The 23,810-nt window shown below is 68.5% G+C and overlaps 3 protein-coding genes across 6 annotated transcripts; all 3 read left to right on the top strand.

Moving 5' to 3' along the window:
- Positions 1-4,107: 4,107 nt before the first annotated feature.
- IRF2BP1 (interferon regulatory factor 2 binding protein 1) lies at positions 4,108-6,186 on the top strand. Of its 4 annotated transcripts, none has more exons than XM_054811468.1 (2): positions 4,108-4,327; positions 5,008-6,186. In XM_054811468.1, the coding sequence occupies exons 1-2, from the start codon at positions 4,154-4,156 to the stop codon at positions 6,184-6,186; spliced, it is 1,353 nt and encodes a 450-aa protein (XP_054667443.1). In that variant the 5' UTR covers positions 4,108-4,153. The 4 variants fall into 4 exon arrangements, with proteins under 4 accessions (XP_054667443.1, XP_054667445.1, XP_054667444.1 ...); XM_054811470.1 differs by having other exon boundaries at positions 4,244-4,344; XM_054811469.1 differs by having other exon boundaries at positions 4,277-4,340.
- A 564-nt stretch (positions 6,187-6,750) lies between these two features.
- On the top strand, positions 6,751-20,234 carry SYMPK (symplekin scaffold protein). The gene is made up of 27 exons (XM_054811458.1): positions 6,751-6,806; positions 10,361-10,477; positions 11,288-11,353; positions 11,506-11,559; positions 11,661-11,734; positions 11,980-12,106; positions 12,185-12,434; positions 12,533-12,703; positions 12,914-13,153; positions 13,740-13,894; positions 14,005-14,155; positions 14,499-14,712; positions 14,802-14,952; positions 15,046-15,281; positions 15,561-15,642; positions 15,723-15,836; positions 15,917-16,064; positions 16,137-16,297; positions 16,374-16,482; positions 16,552-16,652; positions 16,770-16,860; positions 17,695-17,796; positions 17,900-18,087; positions 19,216-19,392; positions 19,501-19,587; positions 19,686-19,920; positions 20,014-20,234. The coding sequence occupies exons 2-26, from the start codon at positions 10,370-10,372 to the stop codon at positions 19,851-19,853; spliced, it is 3,525 nt and encodes a 1,174-aa protein (XP_054667433.1). The 5' UTR covers positions 6,751-6,806; positions 10,361-10,369; the 3' UTR covers positions 19,854-19,920; positions 20,014-20,234.
- A 267-nt stretch (positions 20,235-20,501) lies between these two features.
- Positions 20,502-23,262, top strand: DMWD (DM1 locus, WD repeat containing; the record flags this gene model as incomplete). The annotated part of the gene is made up of 3 exons (XM_054811467.1): positions 20,502-20,909; positions 21,302-21,484; positions 22,074-23,262. Coding segments are annotated over exons 1-3 (1,765 nt in total), but the record flags the coding sequence as incomplete, so codon positions are not given.
- Positions 23,263-23,810: the final 548 nt, after the last annotated feature.

Below are 23,810 nucleotides of genomic sequence, written 5' to 3'. Positions count from 1 at the left end.
CATCCATGGGTTCATCCATGGGTCTGTCCGTGGGGCCATCCGTGGGGCCATCTCTGGGGCTGTCCATGGGGCCATCCATGGGGCCATCCGTGGGGCTGTCCATGGGGCTCAGTGCAGCAGGCATCTGCCGAGAGCCTTTGGTGGCACTGTGGGGACCATGGTCCTCACTGAGGGCACCATGAGCATCTTTGGTGGCACCATGGGGATGGTTTATGACATTGTGAGGACCAGGGGCTTCTCCGGTGGCCCCATGCCCGTCTTTGGTGGCACCCTGGGGACCGTGGGCACTGTCAGTGGCAGCATGGGTGTCCTTGGTGGCACCTTGGGGACCATCGATGGCACCCCGAGGACCATGGTCCTTGCTGATGGCACCATGGCCGTCCTTGGTGGCACCTTGGGGACCATCGATGGCACCCTGGGGACCGTTGATGGCACCATGAGCACCCTTGGTGGCACCATGGGGACCAGGAGCTTCTCCAGAGGCTCTGTGCCCATCTTCGGTGGCACCCTGGGGACTGCCGATGGCACCCTTGGGTGTCCCTGTGGCCACGGCTGGTGTCCCCACGGGTGTGTCCCCCAGGGAGTCCTGGAGTATCTATAGGGGCTATCGTGATAGAGAGAGAGGGTATCACGATAGAGGGGGGATGTCCCAGCAGACAGGCTATCAGGGAGGGGGATGTTGCGACACAGGGAGTGCCCCGAGGAAGGGGCTGGCGCGGAGGTGGGAGGGGGAGGGGATCGCGATAGATGTCGCGACACGGAGGAAGGAGATGCCGAGGTCGGGGGTGGGGCGGGGCTCCCGGGAGGGTTGATCGCGATGAGCACACACAGAGGCTGTATATCGCGATAGAGCCGGGGGGGGGTGTAGGAGCACCCCAGGGGTCCCCGCGGCATGATGGGGGGAGGAACTGCCCCATGGAGGGGTCCCCCCCCTTTTGGGGGTCACCCCAAATTGGAGGGGGACAACGAACCCCCCCCCAAAAGACCCTGATTCAGGGGGGACCCTAAAACCAGCCCTCACGGGGGGGCACCCCAAAGGGGGGGGGGGTTGGTGCCCCCCACCCCTCCTTGGACCCCCAAACCCCCCCCAAACCTTCCCCTTGGGGGGGGCACCCAAATATGGGGGGGGGGGTGTGACAGGGCCACCCCAGGTCGGGGGTGCCCATGGGTGCCACCCAAAGGCACCCCCCACGAGATGCCACCATGGGTGCCAACGCCACAGCCGTTGGCCACCCAAGGAACCTTTGGAGATGCCACCATGCCCACGGGCCACCCCAGCCCACTTCGGGCGGGTCGGTGGCCCTCATGCCCTGCTCGTGGGTGACGCGTTGGAGATACTGGGCGGCTTGGGCAGCGGCCGGGGGCCCCGTGATGGTGACTTTGCGGGTGCCGGGGATGAAGTCACCCTTCTTGGCGATCTGGATCCAGGCACCCGTCAGCTCCTGGAACTCCACCGAGGTCTTCCCCCCCCCTTGCCCAGGATGGCGCCCACCACGTTCTCCAGCACCACGATCTCCACCAGCTCCTCGATGCCCTCAACCGGCTTCTCAGGTGCCAAAAACCAAACCAGTGGCCACCACCAAGGAAGCGGTGGCCACCGGGGCCAAATAACCGTTGGCGGTGGCCAATGAACCCAAGGCAAAGGTGGTGGCCACCGGGCCGGCAACCGCATGGTTTGCGTAGGAAGCCGAGAGGTTGACGGCCAGCGCCGGGCTGTAGCCACAACCGGCCGAGATGTTCAAGGCAGCGCCGATGGCCAACAACTCGCTGCCGGTAAAACTGGGAGCGGCGGTGAAGGCACCCAAAGCGCCGGGAGCACCCAAGACGGCGACGGTTGGGTGCGAGGCGTCCGCGGGGCTGGCGTGGGACGGGGGGCTGGGGGACGTGGGATGGAGGGGTCCTGGGGGGGGGGGGGGCTGGCTTTGGGGTGGGGGGTCCCGGGGGAGTGGGGGGGTCTTGGTGTTGCGGGGAGGGGTGGGGGGGCGGTGGAGCGGGGGGGTGGTCCCGGGGTGGGGTGGGAGGGTCCTAGGGTGGGGTGTGGGGGGGTCCCGGTGTGGGGTGGGAGGGTCCTGGGGTGGGGTATGGAGGGGTCCCGGTGGGGGGTGGGGGGGGGGTCCCGGTCTGGGGCGGGGGGGGGGGTCCTGGGGTGGGGTGTGGGGGGTCCCGGGGTGGGGTGGGAGGGTCCCGGTGTGGGGTGGGAGGGTCCCGATGGGGGGGTGGGGGGGGGTCCCGATGGGGGGTGGGGGGGGGATCCCGGTGTGGGGGCGGCCGCGCTGGTTCAGCACCACGGACAGCGGCCAGAGGGGCGGGGTCGAGGCCGCGGAAGGGGCGTGGCCAGAGTGGGCGGAGCCAGAGTGGGCGGGGCCGTGGGGCCCCCCTGCCCCACGCAGGACGCTCCCGCATCCCTGGGGGGGGGGGTGCAACGGGGTCGAGAGGGGGGTGAGGGTAACCCCCGCCCCCGGCTCCCCCCCGTGCCTCAGTTTCCCCACGCACCTCCCGCCCCGTTCCCATAGCAACGGCGTGGGCCCGTTGGCACAGTAACCGCCCCTCCCCCTCCCCCCGTGTCTCGTAACCATGGCAACCGGGGGGGCGCGGCCAGGTCCAAAAAGCCGGCGTCATGGCAACGACCCCGGTGATGACCCCCAACCCCAGCAACGACCCGGGTGCCTGGGGTACCACCTCCGTTGCCACGGCAACGAACCTAGCAACAGCCCCAGCCCCATGGCAACACCTCCATCACCTGGGTAGCAACTCCGTTGCCATGGCAACGACCCCAGCAACGAGGGCGGGACCATCACACGAGGGCGGGGTTGTCCTCGCTCTCCCCCCTCCCCCCCCCGTGGGGCCCCGCCTCCCTCCTCCAGCCCCTATAGATGCCCATAGGCCCCCCAGCCCCCTATAGCCCAGCCCCTACACCCCCATACCCACAGCTCCTACACCCCCATACCCACAGCCCCTGGCCCCTCCAGCCCCCGTATGCACAGCCCCTGTAACCCCAGTCCCTATAGCCCCCAGCCCCTATAGCCCCCATACCCACTGCCCCTATAGCCCCTATAGCCCCTATAGCCCCCATACCCACTACCCCTATAGCCCCCAGCCCTTATAGCCTCCATACCCACTGCTCCTATAGCTCCTATAGCCCCTATAGCCCCCATGCCCACTGCTCCTATAGCTCCACAGCCCCTATAGCCCCCGTACCCACTGCCCCTATAGCCCCTATAGCCCCCATACCCACTGCTCCTATAGCTCTCCAGCCCCTATAGTCCCCATACCCACCTCCCCATAGACCCTATAGCCCCTATAGCCCCCATACCCACTGCTCCTATAGCTCCCCAGCCCCTATAGCCCCCATACCCACCCCCCTATAGCCCCTATAGCCCCTATAGCCCCCGTACCCACTGCCCCTATAGTTCTCCAGCCCCTATAGCCCCCATACCCAGCTCCCCATAGATCCTATAGCCCCTATAGCCCCCATACCCACTGCTCCTATAGCCCCCAGCCCCTATAGCCCCCATACCCACTGCTCCTATAGCCCCCAGCCCCTATAGCCCCCATACCCACCCCCCTATAGCTCTCCAGCCCCTATAGCCCCCATACCCACTGCTCCTATAGCTCTCCAGCCCCTATAGCCCCCATACCCACCCCCCTATAGCCCCTATAGCCCCCATACCCCAGCTCTGCCTCCCCTCACCGTTACCGGGGCCGGGATCCCCGATGCTCCCGGTCCGCTCCCTCCACCTCCGGTTTCTCCCGGCCCCCCCAGTCCCGTCACGGGGGGGTTCCCGGGGGGTGGGGGTGTGGAGACCCAGGGATGTGCCCGGGGGGTTTGGGTCGGGGGTGTCCGGGAGGGATCTCAGTGGTCACGGAGGGGGGAGCCCGGAGGGATGCCCGTGATGCCAACCCTCCCCCGGTGGCCCTCGCACAGCCCCACTCCCACCGGGGCCGCCATGGGGCACAGGCGGCGGCACCGCCCGAGCACCGGCAGCCGGGGGGCGTGGTCATGGGGGCGTGGCCAGGGCGTATATGGTCATGGGGGCGTGGCCAATGGGGTGTCGCCCCGCCCCCGCCGGTCCTCGGGACGCCCCTACACCGCCCCGCGGCCACGCCCACCTGCTCCTCCCGCTCTCCGCCCGCACCTTCGCGCGCATGCGCTATGCCCCTTCCACACCCACCCCCCCGCCCCACGCTCCTGCGCAGCCGCCTTCTCCTACGCAGGCGCCCGCGCAGGCGCACTGGCAGCTCGCCGTCCCGCGCAGGCGCAGTGCCGTGTCGTTCCCCCTTTCCTCCGTCCCTTCCCGTCTCCCCGCGCTCCGGCGGCCCCTTTAAGGTGCGAGCGGCCGGTGGGTGAGTTGGGGGGGTACGGGGGGGGGTTTGTGTGAGGGGGGTTGTGCTGAGGGCGGGGGGCAGTGTTGGGGGGAAGGCCTGTGAGGGGGGAGGCATTCTTGGGGGCGGGGGGGTTGTGCTGAGGGGGGCCCTCTGAGGGGGGGTTGTACTGAGGGGGAGCCCTCTGAGGGGGGGGGGGGGTGTTGAGGGGGGGCCCTCTGAGGGGAGTTATGCTGAGGGGGTCTCTCTGAGGGGAGTTATGTTGAGGGGGGTCTCTCTGAGGGGGGTTTGTGCTGAGGGGGGCCCTCTGAGGGGGGTTTGTGCTGAGGAGGGGGGTGTTGAGGGGGGGCCCTCTGACGGGGGGTGTGTTGAGGGGGGCCCCCCTACGAGGAGACTGTACTGAGGGGGGAGCCCCGAGGGGGGTTGTGCTGAGGGGAGGCCCTCGGGGGGGGGGGGGGGAGTGCTGAGGGGGGAGCCCCGAGGGGACTGGCTGAGGGGGGAGCTGCTGAGGGGGGGGGTCCTCTGGGTGGGGGGTGTGCTGAGGGGGGACCCTCTGTGAGGGTGCTGGTGGGGGGGACGGACCTGCTGGGGGGGGGGGTGTGTGCTGAGGGGGGGACCCCTCCGAGGGGGGGTTTGTGCTGAGGGGGACCCCCGAAGGGACCGTCTGAGGGGGTCTCTGCGCAGAGGGCCCCCACCCAAGGGTCTCGCCGAGGAGGGGGTCCCGGCGGCCCCGCCATGTCGTGGCGGCGACAGTGGTGCTACCTGTGCGACCTGCCCAAGATGCCCTGGGCCGTGGTGTGGGACTTCAGCGAGGCCGTCTGCCGCGGTTGCGTCAACTTCGAGGGCGCCAACCGTATCGAACCATTGCTGGAGGCCGCCCGACGACTCCGGCACAGCCACGCCGAAACCCGGCACCGCGACGCTCCGATGCCGAGTCTGCCCGAAGGGCCGTGCCGCTCCGAGGAGGTGACAGCCGAGCGCCGCGGCCCGCCGTTGCCGGTACCGTGCCGCCCGCGCGGCGCCGAGTGCCTCGCGGAGCTGAGCGAAGCCATGCGCGGCCGCGCCGAGGACTGGCCGGGGAAACCGCCGGCGGTGCGGGAACGCCTGGCCGCCCTTGCCGGCTGCGCTCCCTTCAACGTCCGCTTTCGTAAGGATCACGCTTTGGTGGGACGGGTCTTCGCCTTCGACGCCGCGCCCCGGCCCGGCTTCGAGTTCGAATTGAAGCTTTTCGCCGAATATCCCTGCGGCTCCGGCAGCGTCTACGCCGGCGTGCTGGGCCTGGCGAAGCAAATGTTCCAGGACTGCCTACGGGCGCCCGGCAAAGCCATTTCCTCCGGTTACAAATACCTGGAGTACGAGAAGCGCCAGGGCAGCGGCGATTGGCGGCTGCTCGGCGAACTCTTCACCGAAGCCGTCCGCTTCTTCCGCCACCCGCCGGCGCCCGAAGCCTTGCCTCAGCAGCACCCTCCTCCGCCACCGCGTCGCCGCCGCAAAGCTTCGCCGGAGCCGGATGAACCTCGACCGCATCGTCAGCACCCACCGAACGAAACCGCGGCCGAGGAACCTCCCGCCTCTCATCGCCCGGCGGAAGATTCGGCGTCGCCGACGTTGTGTTGCGGTCTGTGCCGGCAGCGGTTGGAGGACACCCACTTCGTGCAGTGCCCGTCGGTGCCGGCTCACCGGTTCTGCTTCCCCTGCGCCCGCCGCGCCATCCGCGCGCGGGGTGCCGGCGGGGAGGTGCACTGTCCCAGCGGGGGCCGTTGTCCCCTGGCCGGATCCGGCCTCCCCTGGGCCTTCATGCAGGGCGAAATCGCCGCCATCTTGGCCGGCGACGTCCGCGTCAAGAGGGAACGGGACCCCTGAGGGGGCAGGGGGTGGGGGGGGGTTTCCCCAAAACTTCTAGGGGGGGCGCTTTTTGGTCAATAAAGCGACGGTGGGGTTTTTTTGGGGGGGTTTGGTTAAGACGTGGCTTGGCTGGTTCTTGAGGGGGGAAGGGGGGGGCTTGGGGAGGGGTGGGAGGCGCTGGGGGGGGGAATTGGGGGTTTGGGGGGGCAGTTGGGGAGCTGGGGGGGGGGGAATTAGGGAGGCAGGGGGACGATGGAGGGAGGCTGGGGGGCAATTGGGGGTCCAGCAGAGGAATTGGGGGGGGGCAAGAGGGCGATTGGGGGGATGGGAGGGGCAATCGGGGGTCCAGCAGAGGAATTGGGGGGGCGAGGGGCGGGAGTGAATTGGGGGGAGCGGAGTGGAGTTGGGGGGCAATGGGGGGGGGGGTGTCCCCGCGCGCACCCCGAGTCAGACGCCCCCGGCTCGTCGCGCATGCGCGCAGCGGACCCCCCCCGCCCCGGCGCGAGGGGGCGGGGTTTGTCCCGGCCCCGCCCTTCGGCAGCCGCTTCCCTGCGGGCCCCTCCCCGCGCGCATATCGCGGAGGGGCGGGGTTGCGCGTGCGCAGGGGCGCGCGGAGGCCGCGGAGCGCGCGGGTGGCGGTGAGGGGGGATGGGGGTGTCTATAGGGTTCTATAGGGGCCGGGGGGGGGCCTATAGGGGCCTGGGAGGGTCTGTAGGGGCTCGGGGGGGGGGGGGGGGTCTGTAGGGGCCTGGGGGTCTATAGGGGTCTGTAGGGGCCGGGGGGGCTCAATAGGGGCCGGGGGGGGTCTATAGGGGCCGGGGGGGCTCAATAGGGGCCGGGGGGGGTCTATAGGGGCCGGGGGGGCTCAATAGGGGCCGGGGGGGGTCTATAGGGGCCTGGGGGGCAGAGGGGGGCTCAGTAGGGGCCTGGGGGGGGGTCTATAGGGTTCTATAGGGGCCGGGGGGGGTCTATAGGGGCCTGGGGGCTCTATAGGAGCCTGGGGGGGTCTGTAGGGCTCGGGGGGGTCTATAGGGGTCTGTAGGGGTCGGGGGGGCAGAGGGGGGCTCAATAGGGGCCGGGGGGGGGGTCTATGGGGTTCTATAGGGGCCTGGGGGGCAGAGGGGGGCTCAGTAGGGGCCTGGGGGGGGTCTATAGGGTTCTATAGGGGCCGGGGGGGGTCTATAGGGGCCTGGGGGCTCTATAGGAGCCTGGGGGGGTCTGTAGGGCTCGGGGGGGTCTATAGGGGTCTGTAGGGGTCGGGGGGGCAGAGGGGGGCTCAATAGGGGCCTGGGGGGGGTCTATGGGGTTCTATAGGGGCCTGGGGGGCAGAGGGGGGCTCAGTAGGGGCCTGGGGGGGGGTCTATAGGGTTCTATAGGGGCCTGGGGGGGTCTGTAGGGCTCGGGGGGGTCTATAGGGTTCTATAGGGGCCTGGGGGGCAGAGGGGGTCTGTAGAGGTCGGGGGGGGGGGTCTGTAGGGGTCGGGGGGGCAGAGGGTGGCTCAATAGGGGCCTGGGGGGGTCTGTAGGGGCCAGGGGGGCTCAATAGGGGCCTCGGGGGGTCTGTAGGGTTCTATAGGGGCCTGGGGGGCAGAGGGGGGCTCAATAGGGCCCTGGCGGGGGTCTATAAGGGCCTGGGGGGGGGTTCTGTAGGGGCTGGGGGGTCTATAAGGGCCTGGGGGGCTCAATAGGGGCCGGGGGGGGTCTGTAGGGGTCTGTAGGGGTTCTACAGTGGCCGGGAGGGTCTATAAGGGCCTGGAGGGGGGGTCTGTAGGGGCCTGGGGGGCAGAGGGGGGCTCAATAGGGGCCTGGGGGGGGGTCTGTAGGGGTCGGGGGGGTTCTATAGGGGTCTGTAGGTGCTAGGGGGGGTCTGTAGGGGTCAGGGGGGTTCTATAGGGGTCTGTAGGGGTCGGGGGGGGTCTGTAGGGGTCGGGGGGGTTCTATAGGGGTCTGTAGGTGCTAGGGGGGGTCTGTAGGGGTTGGGGGGGTTCTATAGGGGTCTGTAGGGGCCTGGGGGGGTCTGTAGGGGTCGGGGGGGTTCTATAGGGGTCTGTAGGTGCCAGGGGGGCTCCACAGAGCCCTGGGCCGTGTGTGGGGGCAGGCGGGGCCCGGGGAGGGGCAGTCCATAGGGACGAGGCCCTGTGGGGGGGTATGGGCTCCTATAGGGGAGTCGGGGGGAGAGGAGGCTCTATAGGGGCCGGGGTTGGGGGGGGAGAATTGGGCTGTGTAGGGGGTGCAGGGGGCTATAGGTGCCTATAGGGGTGGCTATAGGTACGGGAGTGGGCTCCATGAGGGCCTGGGCGGCGTGTGGGCACTATAGGGTGTATACGGCCCCGGGGGGTGTGAAGATGGGGCGCTGCAGAGGGGTGGAGGCACTGCGGGGGGGGTATAGATATAGGTTCCTATAGGGGTGGGAGGGTTCTATAGGGCCCAGCATTGTGTGGGGAACGGGACTCTATAGGAGGCGGGAGGACGTATGGAGGGAGAGGTTTCTATAGGGTCCTGTGCTGGGCTGGGTGCAGCTCTATAGGGACCAGGCCTGCGTGGGAATGGGGTTCTATAGGGTGCGTGTGAGGGCAGGGCCCAGGGCAGGCGTTGTATAGGGGCCTGGTTTAGCAGTAACTCGGGGGCAGGGACACGTATGGGACATCGCAGGGGGTGTATAGGGCCCTCCAGGGGCCATATAGGGGATACCGGGGGCTGTATGGGGTGTGTGTGGGCCATATAGAGCATCCTGGGGCCATATAGGGTGTTGCAGGGACTGTATGGGGTGTCTGTGGGCCATATAGAGCATCCTGGGGCCGTATAGGGTGTTGCAGGGACCATATGTGGCATTTCTGGGCCATATAGAGCATCCTAGGGCTATACAGGGCATAGGTAGGCCGTATAGAGCATCCTGGGACCGTATAGGTCATCCGGGGACCATATAGGGCATTTCTGGGCCATATAGAATGTTACAGCGGCCGTATGGGGTGTCTCTGGGCCGTATAGATCATCCTGGGACCATATAGGGCGTCTCTGGGCCATATGGGGCATTTCTGGGCTGTATAGATCATCCTGGGACCGTATAGAGTGTCACAGGAGCCGTACGGGGCGTCTCTGGGCCGTATAGATCATCCTGGGACCATATAGGGCATTTCTGGGCTGTATGGGGCATTTCTGGGCCATATGGGCATTTCTGGGCCATATAGATCATTCTGGGACCGTATAGGGCGTCACAGGGGCCATACGGGGCGTCTCTGGGCCGTATAGATCATCCTGGGGCCATATAGATTGTCCTGGGACCGTATAGAGTGTCTCTGGGCCGTATAGATCATCCTGGGACCATATAAGGCACCACAGGGGCCGTACGGGGTGTCTCTGGGCCATATAGATCATCCTGGGGCCGTATAGGGCGTCTCTGGGCCGTATAGATCATCCTGGGGCCATATAGATCATCCTGGGGCTGTATGGGGCATCTCTGGGCCATATAGATCATCCTGGGGCCATATAGGGCGTCTCTGGGCCGTATAGATCATCCTGGGGCCATATAGATCATCCTGGGGCCGTATAGGGCGTCTCTGGGCCGTATAGATCATCCTGGGGCCATATAGATCATCCTGGGGCCGTATAGGGCGTCTCTGGGCCGTATAGATCATCCTGGAGCCATATAGATCATCCTGGGGCCGTATAGTGCGTCTCTGGGCCGTATAGATCATCCTGGGGCCATATAGGGCATCTCTGGGCCGTATAGGGCATCTCTGGGTTGTATAGATCATCCTGGGGCCGTATAGATCATCCTGGGGCCGTATAGTGCGTCTCTGGGCCATATAGATCATCCTGGGGCCATATAGATCATCCTGGGGCCGTATAGTGCGTCTCTGGGCCGTATGGGGCATCCTGGGGCCGTATAGATCATCCTGGGGCCATATAGGGCGTCTCTGGGTTGTATAGATCATCCTGGGGCCATATAGATCATCCTGGGGCCGTATAGGGCGCCTCTGGGCCATATAGATCATCCTGGGGCCATATAGATCATCCTGGGGCCATATAGGGCGTCTCTGGGCCGTACGGGGCGTCCCAGGTGGGGTCTGGGACCCCTCAGGGCCATATAGGAGCGCGCTGGGGCCCTATAGCGCGTGGCGGGGGGGTGCTATAGGGTGCGATATAGGGGGTGGTGCAGGGGGTGATACCGGTGTCCCCCCCCCCACGGCAGGGCGGGGCCATGGCGGGGCCGGGGGGGGCCGAGGGCCCCAGCCCCCGCATGAGCGTGGCCTCCCAGTTCTTCAGCGAGGAGGAGTGCGGCAGCGACGGCATGAGCACCTCCGAGAGGGTGAGGGGGGCCTGGGATGGGGGGGCCCTGGGATTGGGGGGGGGGGGCTGGGATTGGGGGGGGGGGCCTGGGATCGGGGGGGGGGCTGGGATTGGGGGGTGGCCCTGGATTGGGGGGGGGCCCTGGGATGGGGGGGGGGGGGGCTGGGATGGGGGGGGGGGGGGGGGGCTGGGGGGGGTGGCCCTGGGATTGGGGGGGGGGGCTGGATCTGGGGGGGGGCAGGGGGCCTGGGATTGGGGGGAGGTGGCCCTGGGATTGGGGGGAGGGGGGGCTGGATCTGGGGGGGGACTCTGGGATTGGGGGGGGGCCTGGATCTGGGGGTGGGCAGGGGGCCCTGGGATTGGGGAGGGGGGGCTGGATCTGGGGGGGGGAACCCTGGGACTGGGGGGGGCCCTGGGATTGGGGGGGTGGCCCTGGGTCTGGGGGCGGGCAGGGGGCCTGGGATCTGGGGCAGGGGGCAGTATCCCTGGGATTGGGGGGGCCCTGGATCTGGGGGGGGTGTTCCTGAGATTGGGGGGGGGCCCTGGATCTGGGGGGGGGTGTCCCTGAGATCGGGGGGGCAGGTTCAATGATGGGGGGTCCCTGAGATCGGGGGGGGGCAGGATCCCCGGGATGGGGGGGTGTCCCTGGGATACACTGGGGGGACAGGATCCAGCCCCCCCGGTCGTGGGGACCTCCACGGTGGCTTTGGCCAAGGCGGGGGGTGGGGGGGTTCCTCAAGGGGATCCAGCGGGGGCTCCACAGGGTGGGGGTGTCCCCGGTGTCCCCCCCCCGGTGTGTGTCCCCCCCCGACCGAGCCGTGCCCCGCAGGTGGTGGATCTCCTCAACCAAGCCGCCTTGATCAGCAACGACTCCAAGATCAACATCCTCAAGCAGGTGAGCTGGCGCCCGGGGTGGGGGGCGCAGGCGGGATCTGGGGGGGCGCAGGCGGGATCTGGGGGGGCACAGGTGGGATCTGGGGGTGGGGGGGGGACAGCGGAGGGAGGTGGCCCCGTCCCTGTGTCCCCACCGTGTCCCTCTGTCCCCAGGTGCAGGAACTGATCATCAACAAGGACCCCACGCTGCTGGACAACTTCTTGGATGTGAGCGGAGGGGGGGTCAGGATTAATCTGGGGGGAGTGGGACGGATCCAGCCCGGTGCTGAGCCCCCCGTGTCCCCTCTGTGTGTCCCCCCCCTCTCCAGGAGATCATCGCCTTCCAGGCCGACAAGTCCATCGAGGTGCGGAAGTTCGTGGTGGGCTTCATCGAGGAGGCCTGGTAAGGCGTGGGGGGGGGGTTCAGCACCCGCTTTGGGGGGGCGTTGGGTGCTGAGCACCCACTCTCGAGCCCCCCCTCCCAGGGGACGGATGCGCCCCAACCATGCTTTTGGGGCCACGGGCAGGAGGAGATGTGGGTGCTGAGCACCCCTTTCTCCCAAGGGCCACCGGGGCGGGGGGGGGGGGCACATGAGAGCACCCATTTCTGTCCGCCCCCCCATATTTCTGTCCCCCCCCCCACCCCAGCAAGCGGGACATCGAGCTGCTGCTGAAGCTCATCGCCAACCTCAACATGCTGCTGAAGGACGAGAACGTCAACGTGGTGAAGAAAGCCATCCTCACCATGACCCAGCTCTACAAGGTGGCCCTGCAGGTGAGGCACCCTTGGGTGCTGGGAAGAGAGCACCCATGGGTGCTGGGCAGGGAGATTTAACCCTTTCCCCGCCCGCAGTGGATGGTGAAATCAAAGGTGATCAGCGAGCTGCAGGAAGCTTGCTGGGAGATGATGGCGGCCATGGCCAGCGACATCATCCTCCTCCTCGACTCGGACAACGACGGCATCCGCACCCACGCCATCAAGTTCGTGGAGGGGCTCATCATCACCCTCTCGCCCCGCATGGCCGACTCCGACGTCCCCAAACGTCACGAGAACGACATCAGCCTCGAGCGCATCCCCAAGGATCACCCCTACATCAAATACAGTGAGGGCGGCGGCGGCGGGGGGGGGGCTCCTCCCCCTCTCCAAGCTGGGGGGGGGGGGGGCGTCCACCCAAGCTGAGCGTCCCCCGTGTCCCCTCAGACGTGCTGTGGGAGGAAGGCAAAGCCGCCCTGGAGCAGCTCCTCAAATTCATGGTGCACCCGGCAATCTCCAGCATCAACCTGACGGCCGCGCTGGGCTCCCTGGCCACCATCGCGCGGCAGCGTCCCATGTTCATGGCCGAGGTCATCCAAGCCTACGAGACCCTCCACGGTAAACGCCGTCTCGCCGGGTGTCACCGTCACCCGCGAGGAGAGGGGGTTCCCCCCCCCCCGCCCCGGATCCCCAAGATCCCCACGGCCGCCTCCCCGCGGGGACCGAAACGTCCTCGGTCCCGGTTCTCGACCGAGGGCTCCCCACGCGTCCCCTCGTCCCTAACGCGGGTGGGCGCGCGCGCTTGTCCCCCCCCCCCTCGTTTTGCAGCCAACCTGCCCCCCACGCTGGCCAAGTCGCAGGTGAGCAGCGTCCGCAAGAACCTGAAGCTTCATCTCCTGAGCGTCCTGCGGCACCCGTCCTCGGGGGACTTCCAGCCCCAGATCACCACCCTCCTCGTCGACCTGGGCACCCAACAGGCCGAGATCACCCGCAGCATGCCCAGCCCCCGCGACGCCCGCAAACGACCCCGCGACGAGCCCGACACCGCCCTCAAGAAGATGAAGATCGGTGAGACCCGGGGTGTCACCGTTGTCCTCTCCCCCTGGCGCTACGCACTCTCGGGGGCCCTCCCAGCTCCCTGTGGGGCATTAGGTGCCCTCCTGGGGACAACGGGGACGGGTGGTGGCGTTACAACCCCCCCACGGTCCTCCCAGTGCCCCCCAGGGTCCTCCCAGTCCTTCCTGGAGTCCTCCCAGTCCTTCCTCAGGTCCTCCCAGTCTCCTGCTGGTCCCACTGGGGGTGAGCGGTGGCCTGTCACACCCTCAGGGTTCTCCCAGTTCCTTCTGAGGTCCTCCCGGTCCCTCCTGGGGGTGGGTGGGGGCATTAAACACCCCTCAGAGTCCTCCCAGTCCTCCCTCGGGTCCTCCCAGTCCCTTCCTGGTCCCACTGGGGGTGGGTGGGGGCGTTAAACACCCCCCCCAAGTCCTCCCAGTCCTCTCCTGGGGGGACCGTTGGTGGCACAAGCCACCCCCGGAGTCATCCCGCTCCCTCTCTGGGCCCCCCTCCTGTCTGGCTGTGGCCGATCAACCCCCCCGGGGACCTGCGGGGGACGCTGACACCCCCCAACCGCCCCCCCCCCCCCCAATCCCGGCAGAACCCCCCCTGGGCGAGGACGACGAGGACAAAGACCTGGAACCGACGACCGTGGCGGCACCGAAAGCGACCGGCCAGAGCAGCGTCCCCTCGGACACGGACATCACCGCCGAGTTCCTGCAGCCTCTGCTCACCCCGGAGAACGTCGCCAACCTGGTCGGGAGACGGGGACGCGGCGCCGGAGAGGGGAGGGTGTGATTGCGTCGCTTTTCGGTGGGGGGCTCTGACGTGACGGTGTGTCCCCCCCCTTTTTTTTTTTATTGCAGGTGCTGATCAGCATGGTGTACCTGCCCGAGGCCATGCCCGCGTCTTTCCAGGCCACCTACACCCCCGTGGAATCGGCCGGCACCGAGGCGCAGATCAAGCACCTCTCGCGGCTCATGGCCACCCAGATGACGGCGGCGGGGCTCGGCCCGGGTGAGCGGGGACCGGCGGGCGGGCGGGCGCGTCCCCTGCGTGCGTGTGTCCCCCCCCACCCCGTTTGTCGCGGCTGAGCGGGACGCGGCTCGCTCGAAAGAGAGAAGCAGCAAAATCGAGGGGAAAATAAGGATTTGACAAGAGTTTGAGAAGTCGGGTGGGTTTTACCGAGTTTTTGAGACGGTGGTTTGACAAGACTCGTTAATTAGCGCACGGAACGAACGCACGAGGGAAAATCGAGTTAGAATCGAGGTAGAACTCTTCCCGCGGAGACGCGAGGAGGACGAGGTCCCGAGTCGGTATCCGCCGGCGAGGGGTCACCGCCCGCCTCGCCGTTTTTCAGGCGTGGAGCAGACGAAGCACCTGAAGGAGGAGCCGAAGGAGGAGAAGGCGGCCAAGCCGGAGAGCGTGGTGATCAAACGGCGGTTGTCGGCGTTGGCCCAGGGCCAGGCCATCTCGGTTCTGGGTGCCCAAGGCTCGGCCGCCAACCTGCTGGAGGAGGAAGCCCCCCAAGCCAAACGTCGTCCTGAGCCCATCATCCCGGCCGCGCAACCTCGGTGAGCGTCCTCCCGCGCCGGTCCCGCGTGGAGGGGAGCGCCCGTGGGTGCTGACGGACCCTTTCTCCCCTCCTTCTTCCTCCTCCGAGGCTGGCGGGCGCCGGCGGCCGCAAGAAGGTTTTCCGCCTGGGCGACGTCCTCAAGCCGCTGAGCGACGCGCAGATGGAGAAGCTGAAGCTGAGCGCCGTCAAGCGCATCCTGCGCGCCGAGCGCGCCGTCGCCTGCAGCGGGGCCGCCCAGGTACGCCCGGCACCCCCTCCGGCATCGGGCTGAGCCCCCCCGCCCCAGATCTCACCCGGACCCTCTTGCCTCCCCCCACCACCACCCCGACAGGCCCGCGTGAAGATCCTGGCCTCGCTGGTGACGCAGTTCGAGGTGCCGCTGAAGAGCGAGGTGCTGGCCTTCATCCTCGACGACATCCGCGGCCGCCTGGACCTGGCTTTCGCCTGGCTCTTCCAGGAGTACAACGCCTACCTGAGCCGCTTCCCCGCCGGCAGCCTGGAACGCTACGATGAGTGTCTCATCGGGCTCCTCGCCGGCCTCCAGGAGAAGCCAGACCAGAAGGACGGGTAGGGACGGTGCCACCGGGGACGGGACGGTGCCACCGGGGACGGGACGGTGTCGCCGGGGATGGGACAGGGCTGCCGGCTGCTTTGCCAGGCTCCGGAGAGCCGGCATGGCGGGAGCCGCAGCTCTCGGGTCGCGAACATCCCTCCAGATGATCCCCAAGGTTGCCCACGTGTCCCCCCAACCCCGGTGACGTCCCCAACCCCGGTGACATCCCCAACCCCGGTGACGTCCCCAACCCCGGTGGCGTCCCCACCCTGATGTCATCCATTTCCCAGCAGGATTTTCACCAAAGTGGTGCTGGAGGCGCCGCTGATCACCGAGAGTGCGCTGGAGGTCATCCGCAAGTACTGCGAGGACGAGGTGGGGACACGCGCAAGGACACGCGGGGTTGGGGACGCCGAGACGAGCCCCGGTGTCCCTCACCGCCGTCCGTCCCGCAGAGCCGCACCTACCTGGGCATGTCCACGCTGCGCGACCTCATCTTCAAGCGGCCGTCGCGGCAGTTCCAGTACCTCCACGTCCTGCTGGACCTCAGCTCCCACGAGAAGGACAAGGTACCGGCGTTGGGTTCCGGCCGCCAGCGCCCCGGGGGACGCCTCTGTCCCCGCGCCGGTGACACGCGGCCGTCCCGCAGGTCCGCCAGCAGGCCCTGCTCTTCATCAAGCGCATGTACGAGAAGGACCAGCTACGGGAGTACGTGGAGAAGTTCGCCCTCAACTACCTGCAGCTCCTGGTGCACCCCAACCCACCCTCCGTCCTCTTCGGGGCCGACAAGGACACGGGTGAGTTTTGGGGATGGGGTTGGCACCCCTGGGAAGGTCCCCGGGGCTCCGGTGATGTCATGCGTGACGCAGAGGTGGCGGCGCCGTGGACGGAGGAGACCATCAAGCAGTGCCTCTACCTCTACCTGGCGCTGCTGCCCCACAACCACAAGCTCATCCACGAGCTGGCTTCCGTCTACACCGAGGCCATCGCTGACATCAAGCGAACCGTCCTGCGGGTCATCGAGCAGCCGGTGAGACCCGCGGCGGAGGCGGGGAGCCGAGGGGACACGCGGTGGCTCGGTGATGCCGACGGTGGCTCTTCCGTAGATCCGCGGGATGGGGATGAACTCGCCCGAGCTGCTGCTGCTGGTGGAGAACTGTCCCAAGGGAGCCGAGACGCTGGTGACGCGCTGCCTGCACAGCCTGACGGACAAAGGTAGGGGACGGCGGGGACGCGGCGGGGTGACGCGTGTCCCGCGGTGACGTGCCACCCCTCTCCTGGCAGTGCCCCCCTCGCCTGAGCTGGTGAAGAGGGTCCGCGACCTCTATCACAAGCGGCTGCCGGACGTCAGGTTCCTCATCCCCGTTCTCAACGGGTTGGAGAAGGTCAGAGCGTCCCCTCCATCCCATCCGCGTCCCCTCCATCCCATCCGCGTCCCCTCCATCCCATCCGCGTCCCCTCCCCTCGCGTCCCCTCGCTGAGCGCTGCCGTTTTGGGTGCAGAAAGAGGTGATCCAGGCGCTGCCCAAACTCATCAAGCTCAACCCCATCGTGGTCAAGGAGGTCTTCAATCGCTTGCTGGGGACGCAGCACGGTAGGGGATGGGGACAACCCCGGGGCACGTGGTAGCCCTGGGGTGGGACAGAGCCTGGCACCTCCCTGGGGACAGTCCCGGTGCTCACTGTGGGGACATGGGACCTCCCTGGGGGGGTGGGACACCATGGGACCTCCTCGGAGTGGGGCACAGGACCTCTCCGGTGTGGGGCACCGTGGGACATCGCTGGGGACAGTTCTAGTGCTCACTGTGGGGACATGGGACCTCCCTGGGGTGGGACACCATGGGACCTCCCTGAGGTGGGACACCATGGGACATCCCTGAGGTGGGACACCATGGGACATCCCTGGGGTGGGACGTGGGACCTCCCTGAGGTGGGACACCATGGGACCTCTCTGGGGTGGGACATGGGACCTCGCTGGGGTGGGACACCATGGGACCTCGCTGAGGTGGGACACCATGGGACCTCACTGGGGTGGGACACCATGGGACCTCGCTGAGGTGGGACACCATGGGACCTCCCTGGGGTGGGACACCATGGGACCTCCCTGAGGTGGGACATGGGACCTCCCTGGGGTGGGACACCATGGGACCTCCCTGAGGTGGGACACCATGGGACATCCCTGAGGTGGGACATGGGACCTCCCTGGGGTGGGACACCATGGGACCTCCCTGAGGTGGGACACCATGGGACATCCCTGAGGTGGGACACGGGCCATGGCACCTCCCTGGGAACACAGGGTGACCCCGGGAACAGCCCTCGCCTCTGGGGCCACCACGGGGTGGGACACGGGACCTGTCACCTGGCCCCCGTCCCCACCCCAACCCCCTGAGGGACAGGGCCACCCCCCCCACCCCGCCATCCCCTCGCAGGTGACGGCGCCTCGGCCGTGTCCCCGCTGAACCCGGGCGAGCTGCTGATCGCCCTGCACAACATCGACTCCTCCAAGTGCGACATGAAATCCATCATCAAAGGTGGGCGGCGCGCGGCGTACGGGGGGGGGGGGGGGAAAGGCGCGCGCGGCGTCCGGGGAGGTGACGCGGCGTCCGGGGAGGTGACGCGGCGTCCCCCTGGCAGCCACCAACCTCTGCTTCGCCGAACGCAACGTCTACACCTCGGAGGTGCTGGCGGTGGTGATGCAGCAGCTGATGGAGCAGAGCCCCCTGCCCATGCTGCTGATGCGCACCGTCATCCAGGCCCTCACCATGTACCCCCGCCTGGGCGGCTTCGTCATGAACATCCTCTCCCGCCTCATCATGAAGCAGGTCTGTCCGCCTGTCTGCCTGTCCGCCTGTCTGCCTGTCCGCCTGTCTGCCTGTCCGCCTGTCTGTCTGTCCGCCCGCCTGCCTGTCTGTCCAGCTGTCCAGCCGCCTGTCTGACTGTCTGTCTGACTGTCCGGCTGTCTGTCTGACTGTCTGTCCGGCTGTCTGTCTGGCCTCCTGCCTGTCCAGCTGTCCGGCCGCCTGTCCGGCCGCCTGTCCGACTGTCTGTCCGACTGTCTGTCTGGCCTCCTGCCTGTCCAGCTGTCCGGCCGCCTGTCTGTCCATGTGCCTGCCTGTCTAGCTGCCTGTCTGCCTGTCTGGCCAGCCGCCTGTCCATCTGGCCGCCTGTCTGCCTGTCTGTCTGGTCAGCTGCCTGCCTGTCCACCTGCCTGCCTGTCCACCTGTCTGCCTGTCCGCCTGCCCGTCCGCCTGCCTGCCTGCCTGTCTGTCTGTCTGGCCGCCTGCCTGGGCATGGTGGTCCCTCAGGGTGGCCGCTTGTTCCCTCTGGGGTGTTAAAGGCCGGGTGTCTGTCGCTGGGCAGCCCGTCCTGGTGTCCCTCGGGGTGCCTGTACCCCCGGGTGTCTGTCTGTCTGTCCTGGGTGGGTGCCTGTACCCCCGGGTGTCTGTCCGTCTGTCCTGGGTGGGTGCCTGTACCCCCGGGTGTCTGTCTGTCTGTCTGTCCTGGGTGGGTGCCTGTACCCCCGGGTGTCTGTCCGTCTGTCCTGGGTGGGTGCCTGTACCCCCGGGTGTCTGTCTGTCTGTCTGTCCTGGGTGGGTGCCTGTACCCCCGGGTGTCTGTCTGTCCTGTCCCCCTGTCCCTGGGGGTGTCCCCCTGTCCCATCCCCCTGTCCCTGGGGGTGTCTGTCCCTGGGGTGTCTGTCTGTCCCTGGGGGTGTCCCCCTGTCCCTGGGGTGTCTGTCTGTCCCATCCCCCTGTCCCTGGGGTGTCTGTCCATCCTGTCCCCCTGTCCCCGGGGGTGTCTGTCCGTCCCATCCCCACGGGTGCCCCTCCCCACCCCAGCTCCCCGTGGCTGCTCCCCCCATCACCCCTGGGTGCCAGGGGGTGTGTGTGTGTGTGTGTGTGCGCGCGTGCCGCCCCGCTGACCCCCCCGTGCCCCGGTTGCCCCCCCAGGTGTGGAAGTACCCCAAGGTGTGGGAAGGTTTCATCAAGTGCTGCCAGCGCACGAAGCCCCAGTCCTTCCAGGTGGTGCTGCAGCTGCCCCCCCCCCAGCTCGCCGCCATCTTCGACAAATGCCCCGAGCTGCGGGAGCCGCTGCTCAGCCACGTCCGGGCCCTCACCCCCCACCAGGTGACCCCCCCACACCCCACCCCATCGCGGGGGGGCACACCCCCACACCCCCACGGGGATGATACGGGGGTCGGCGTGACTCCCCGTGTGTGTGTGTCCCCCCCCCAGCAAGCCCACATCCCGCTCTCCACCATGGCCATCCTGGAGGCCTCCGCGCGCCACGAGCCCGACGCCCGCGAGGGGCCGCCCGGAGAGGTGGGGTGCACGGGGACGGATTTGGGGTACCCCCCCCCCCCCCGCAAAGCCACCCCCTCATTTCCCCACCCCCCTCGTTCCTCCACCCACCCCCCCAGGAGAAGCCCCCGAAGCGGCCGAGCGAGGAGGAGGCGAAGGGGAAGGCGGCACCCCCAGCCCCGGGGGGGGGTCCCAGCGCGGGGGCCCCCCCCCTCCGAGGCACCCACCGACCTGGGGGGGGCCGATCTGGAGCCCCCCCCAATCTTCATCAGCGTCCCCGAGGATGAGGAGAGCTCGGGGGGGCCCGGGTCCCCCCCTGACGCCACCCTCGACACCCCTGCGGCCCCCCCCAAGGTATGCAGCCCCCCCAGCACCCTGTGTACCCCCTCATTTTGGGGGGGGGGAGCTGTGCGGCCGATCTCTAACCCCCCCCCTTTCTCTCTCCAGGACCCCCCCGCCAGCACAGAGCCCCCCGCAGCGGGGTCCCCCCCAGCCGCTGCAGCCCCCAGCAGCCCCCCCTCCTCGGAGCCGCCCCCCCCCGGCACCCAGAGCCCCGAGGTGCCCCCCGGGGGGGCCCCTGATGCCCCCCCCGAGCCAACGGAGAGCTGAGCGGGGGGGGGGTGGGTGTCATCCCCCCCCACCCTGGGGTGCTGTGTTCAATAAAGGCCTGGGAGCAGCTCTGGGGCTGTGTCTGCTTTGGGGGGGGGGGGGGGGGGCACCCCGAACCTTCTCCCCCCCCGCCCCCGTGAGTGGGGACCCCCCCACCGCGAAGCACCGCGGCGCCCAGCAGGGGGCGCAGTCGCAGCCTGGGCGGGGCTTTTTGAGCGCGTGCCTGGGGGGGCGTGGTGTCGGCTGGGGCGTGGTCACGTGTGACTCAGCGCGTTGCCATGGTAACGGCGGCGGGCGGGCTGGCTGCTTCCGGCGGGCGGTGACGCCCTTCCGGCGGGAAGATGGCGGCGGCGGCGGCGGCCCCGGGGGCGGGGGAGGGTTTCGCTGCGCTCCCGCCTCAGCCCTTGGAGCTGAAGAGCCAGTTCCGCACCCGCGAGGGTTCCTACCGGCTGCTGGGCCCCGAACCCCGGCCCCGTGCCGGCCCCGCCGCCCCCACCGCCGCCGCCGCCGCCCCCGGGCCCTCCCCACCCGCCGCCGGCCCGGGCCCCGCCGCCGCCGCCGCCGCTCCGGGCCCGGCCGCGCTGCCGCCGGTTCGGTTGTCAATGGTGCGATTGGCGCTGCCGCCCGCTGAGGAACCTGGGGGCCCGGCCGAACGCAGCCGGGTCTGCTTTAATCTGGGCCGAGAGCTCTACTTCTACGGTGGGGCCGGCTCCGGTGGTCGCGGCAGCCGCCGGGTAACGGGGGAACCGGGGCCTCGGGGGGGGGGGATGCTGGAGCCAGGGGGTGCTGGGGACATTGGGGTCGTAGGGCCGGTAGCGGCGGGGCTGGGCCCAGCGAGTTCGGGAGCCAACGGGGACCGGTAACGGTGACCCCAGCCCCCCCGGGAGCTGCCCGCTAACGGGGATGGGGACAGTGGGGACCGGTAACGGTGACCCCAGCCCCCCCCGGGAGCTGCCCGCTAATGGGGAGGGTGACACTGGGACCAGTAACGGTGGCACCGGAGCCCGGCCCAGGGGAATGATCAGCCTGGGGTGGGCGCAGGGGTGATGTCCCCCCTCGGTGACGTCCCCCCTCGGTGACGTCCCCCCTCGGTGACATCGCTGTTCCCCCCCCCGTCCCGCCGCAGTCTCTGGACCTGCACAAACCCATCGACAAACGCATTTACAAGGGGACGCAGCCGACCTGCCACGACTTCAACCAGTTCACGGCCGCCGCCGACACCATCGCCCTCCTGGTGGGCTTCTCAGCCGGGCAGGTCCAGTACCTCGACCTCGTTAAGAAGGACACCAGCAAGCTCTTTAACGAGGAGGTGAGCCCCGACCGCGGCGAGGCGGGGAGGGGGGGAGGCGAAGGGAGCCCACCCCGTCTTCCCCGGGAGCCGTTGCGCACGGGGAGATGCCGGAAGGGCCGAGGTTTCCCCCTGAGAGACGGCGGTCGTTAGGGGCCGGCTTCGTTAGGGACCCGCGACGGCTGCGCCCTCAGAGGGAGTCGGGGCTGCGTCGTGACACCGAGTCGGGTCACCAAACGCATCAATTCGTGTGGCCAAATGCTCCTTTTTTGGCTTTGCCCCCAGCGACGCCCCGGGGTTGTACCACGGCACACGCTCCCGTCCCCGGACGCGCCCGTTTGGCCCTCAGCGACACCCTGGGGCTGCACCGCGATGCGGATTTGGCTCCCAAATGCCCCAATTCGTGTCCCCAAATGCTCCTTTTTTTGGTTTTGCCCTCAGCGACGCCCCGGGGTTGTGCCACGGCGCACGCTCGCGTCCCCAGGCGTTGCCCGCTCGCGTCCCCAGACGCGCCGGTTCAGGCTCAGCCCTCGGCGACATCCCGCGTCGGGGAGGGGGGCCGCCCCGTTCCCGCCCCCCCCCCCCAACCCTCCCTTTTCCCTCCCCGCAGCGCCTGATCGACAAGACGAAGGTGACTTTTGTCAAATGGCTGCCGGAGACGGAACGGCTCTTCCTGGCCTCCCACGCCAGCGGTCACCTGTACCTGTACGACGCCGAGCAACCGTGCGGAGCCGCGGCCCCCCAGTACAACCTCCTGACGCAGGGCGAAGGCTTCAGCGTCTTCGCCTGTAAGAGCAAGACCCCCCGAAACCCCCTCCTCAAATGGGCGGTGGGCGAAGGGGCCCTCAACGAATTCGCCTTCTCGCCGGACGGGCGCTCGCTGGCCTGCGTCAGCCAGGACGGCTGTTTGCGCGTTTTCCATTTCGACTCCATGTTGCTGCAGGGGATGATGAAGAGTTATTTCGGGGGGTTGCTCTGCGTCTGTTGGAGCCCCGACGGGCGTTACGTGGTGACGGGGGGCGAGGACGATCTGGTGACGGTTTGGTCCTTCGCCGAAGGGCGGGTGGTGGCCCGAGGTCACGGTCACAAGTCTTGGGTCAACGCCGTGGCTTTTGATCCCTTTACCGGGGCGACTCAGGCCCCCCAGCCCCCCGAATTGAGCGGCGGCGAGGAAGAGGACGAGCCCCCCGATCCCTTAGCCCGTCGCTCGCCCGCCGTCACCTACCGCTTCGGCTCGGCCGGCCAGGACACCCAGTTCTGCCTGTGGGACCTGACCGAGGACGTCCTCTACCCTCGGCCCCCCCTTTCCCGCGCCCGTACCCTCACCGGATCGGGGGACGCCGGCGTTCCCGTGCCGGGTTTGCCCCGCTCGCTTTCCCGCTCCAACAGCCTCCCGCAACCGGCGGGGACGGGTTCGGCTCGCGGCCCCCCTCCCGACGTCCCCCCGGCCTTTAGCGTCGGTCGTTTCGCCACGTTGACGCTTCAGGAACGTAAAGGACCTTCCGGCGCCGAAAAAGAACACAAACGTTATCACAGTTTGGGCAACATCAGTCGGAGCGGGGAGAAACCCGCCGGCGGCGGTGCCGGATCACGGGGACGGCTGGATACGGCCAAGGTGCTGGGGACGGCGCTTTGCCCCCGGATTCACGAGGTGCCGCTGCTGGAACCCCTTGTCTGTAAGAAGATCGCCCACGAACGGCTGACGGTGTTGCTTTTTTTGGAGGATTGCATCGTCACCGCCTGCCAGGAGGGACTCATCTGCACCTGGGCACGGCCCGGCAAGGCCGTGAGTGCTCGGAGTTGGGGGGGGGAAGCGGAAAGAGGGGGTTTGGGGGGGGGCGGGTCCCACCGGCAGCCCGAGGAGGTGGGAGAAGGGTTTGGGGGTGACTCGAGGGATCCCGCTGGCAGGCTGAGGGGGTGGAGAGGGGTTTTGGGGGGCTGGGGGGGATGGAGGGGTCCCACTGGCTGCCTGGGGGGGTGGGAGAGGGATCTGGGGGGGCCTCGAGGGGTCCCACCAGCAGCCTGAGGGGGTGGAGAGGAGTTTTGGGGGGCTGGGGGGGGTGTAGGGGGTCCCACCGGCAGCTTGAGGGGGTGGAGAGGGGTTTTGGGGGGCTGGGGGGGATGGAGGGGTCCCACTGGCAGCTTGAGGGGGTGGAGAGGGGTTTTGGGGGGCTGGGGGGGGATGTAGGGGGTCCCACTGGCTGTTTGAGGGGGTGGAGGGGGGTTTTGGGGGGCTGGGGGGGACTTGAGGGGTCCCACTGGCTGCCTGGGGGGGTGGGAGAGGGATCTGGGGGGGTCTCGAGGGGTCCCACCAGCAGCCTGAGGGGGTGGAGAGGAGTTTTGGGGG

This window comes from Grus americana, assembly GCF_028858705.1.
Source record: "Grus americana isolate bGruAme1 chromosome 34 unlocalized genomic scaffold, bGruAme1.mat SUPER_34_unloc_2, whole genome shotgun sequence".
Taxonomy (NCBI): domain Eukaryota; kingdom Metazoa; phylum Chordata; class Aves; order Gruiformes; family Gruidae; genus Grus; species Grus americana.
Note: the sequence above shows the minus strand (reverse complement) of the source record. Positions and strands in the feature narration are given on the sequence as shown.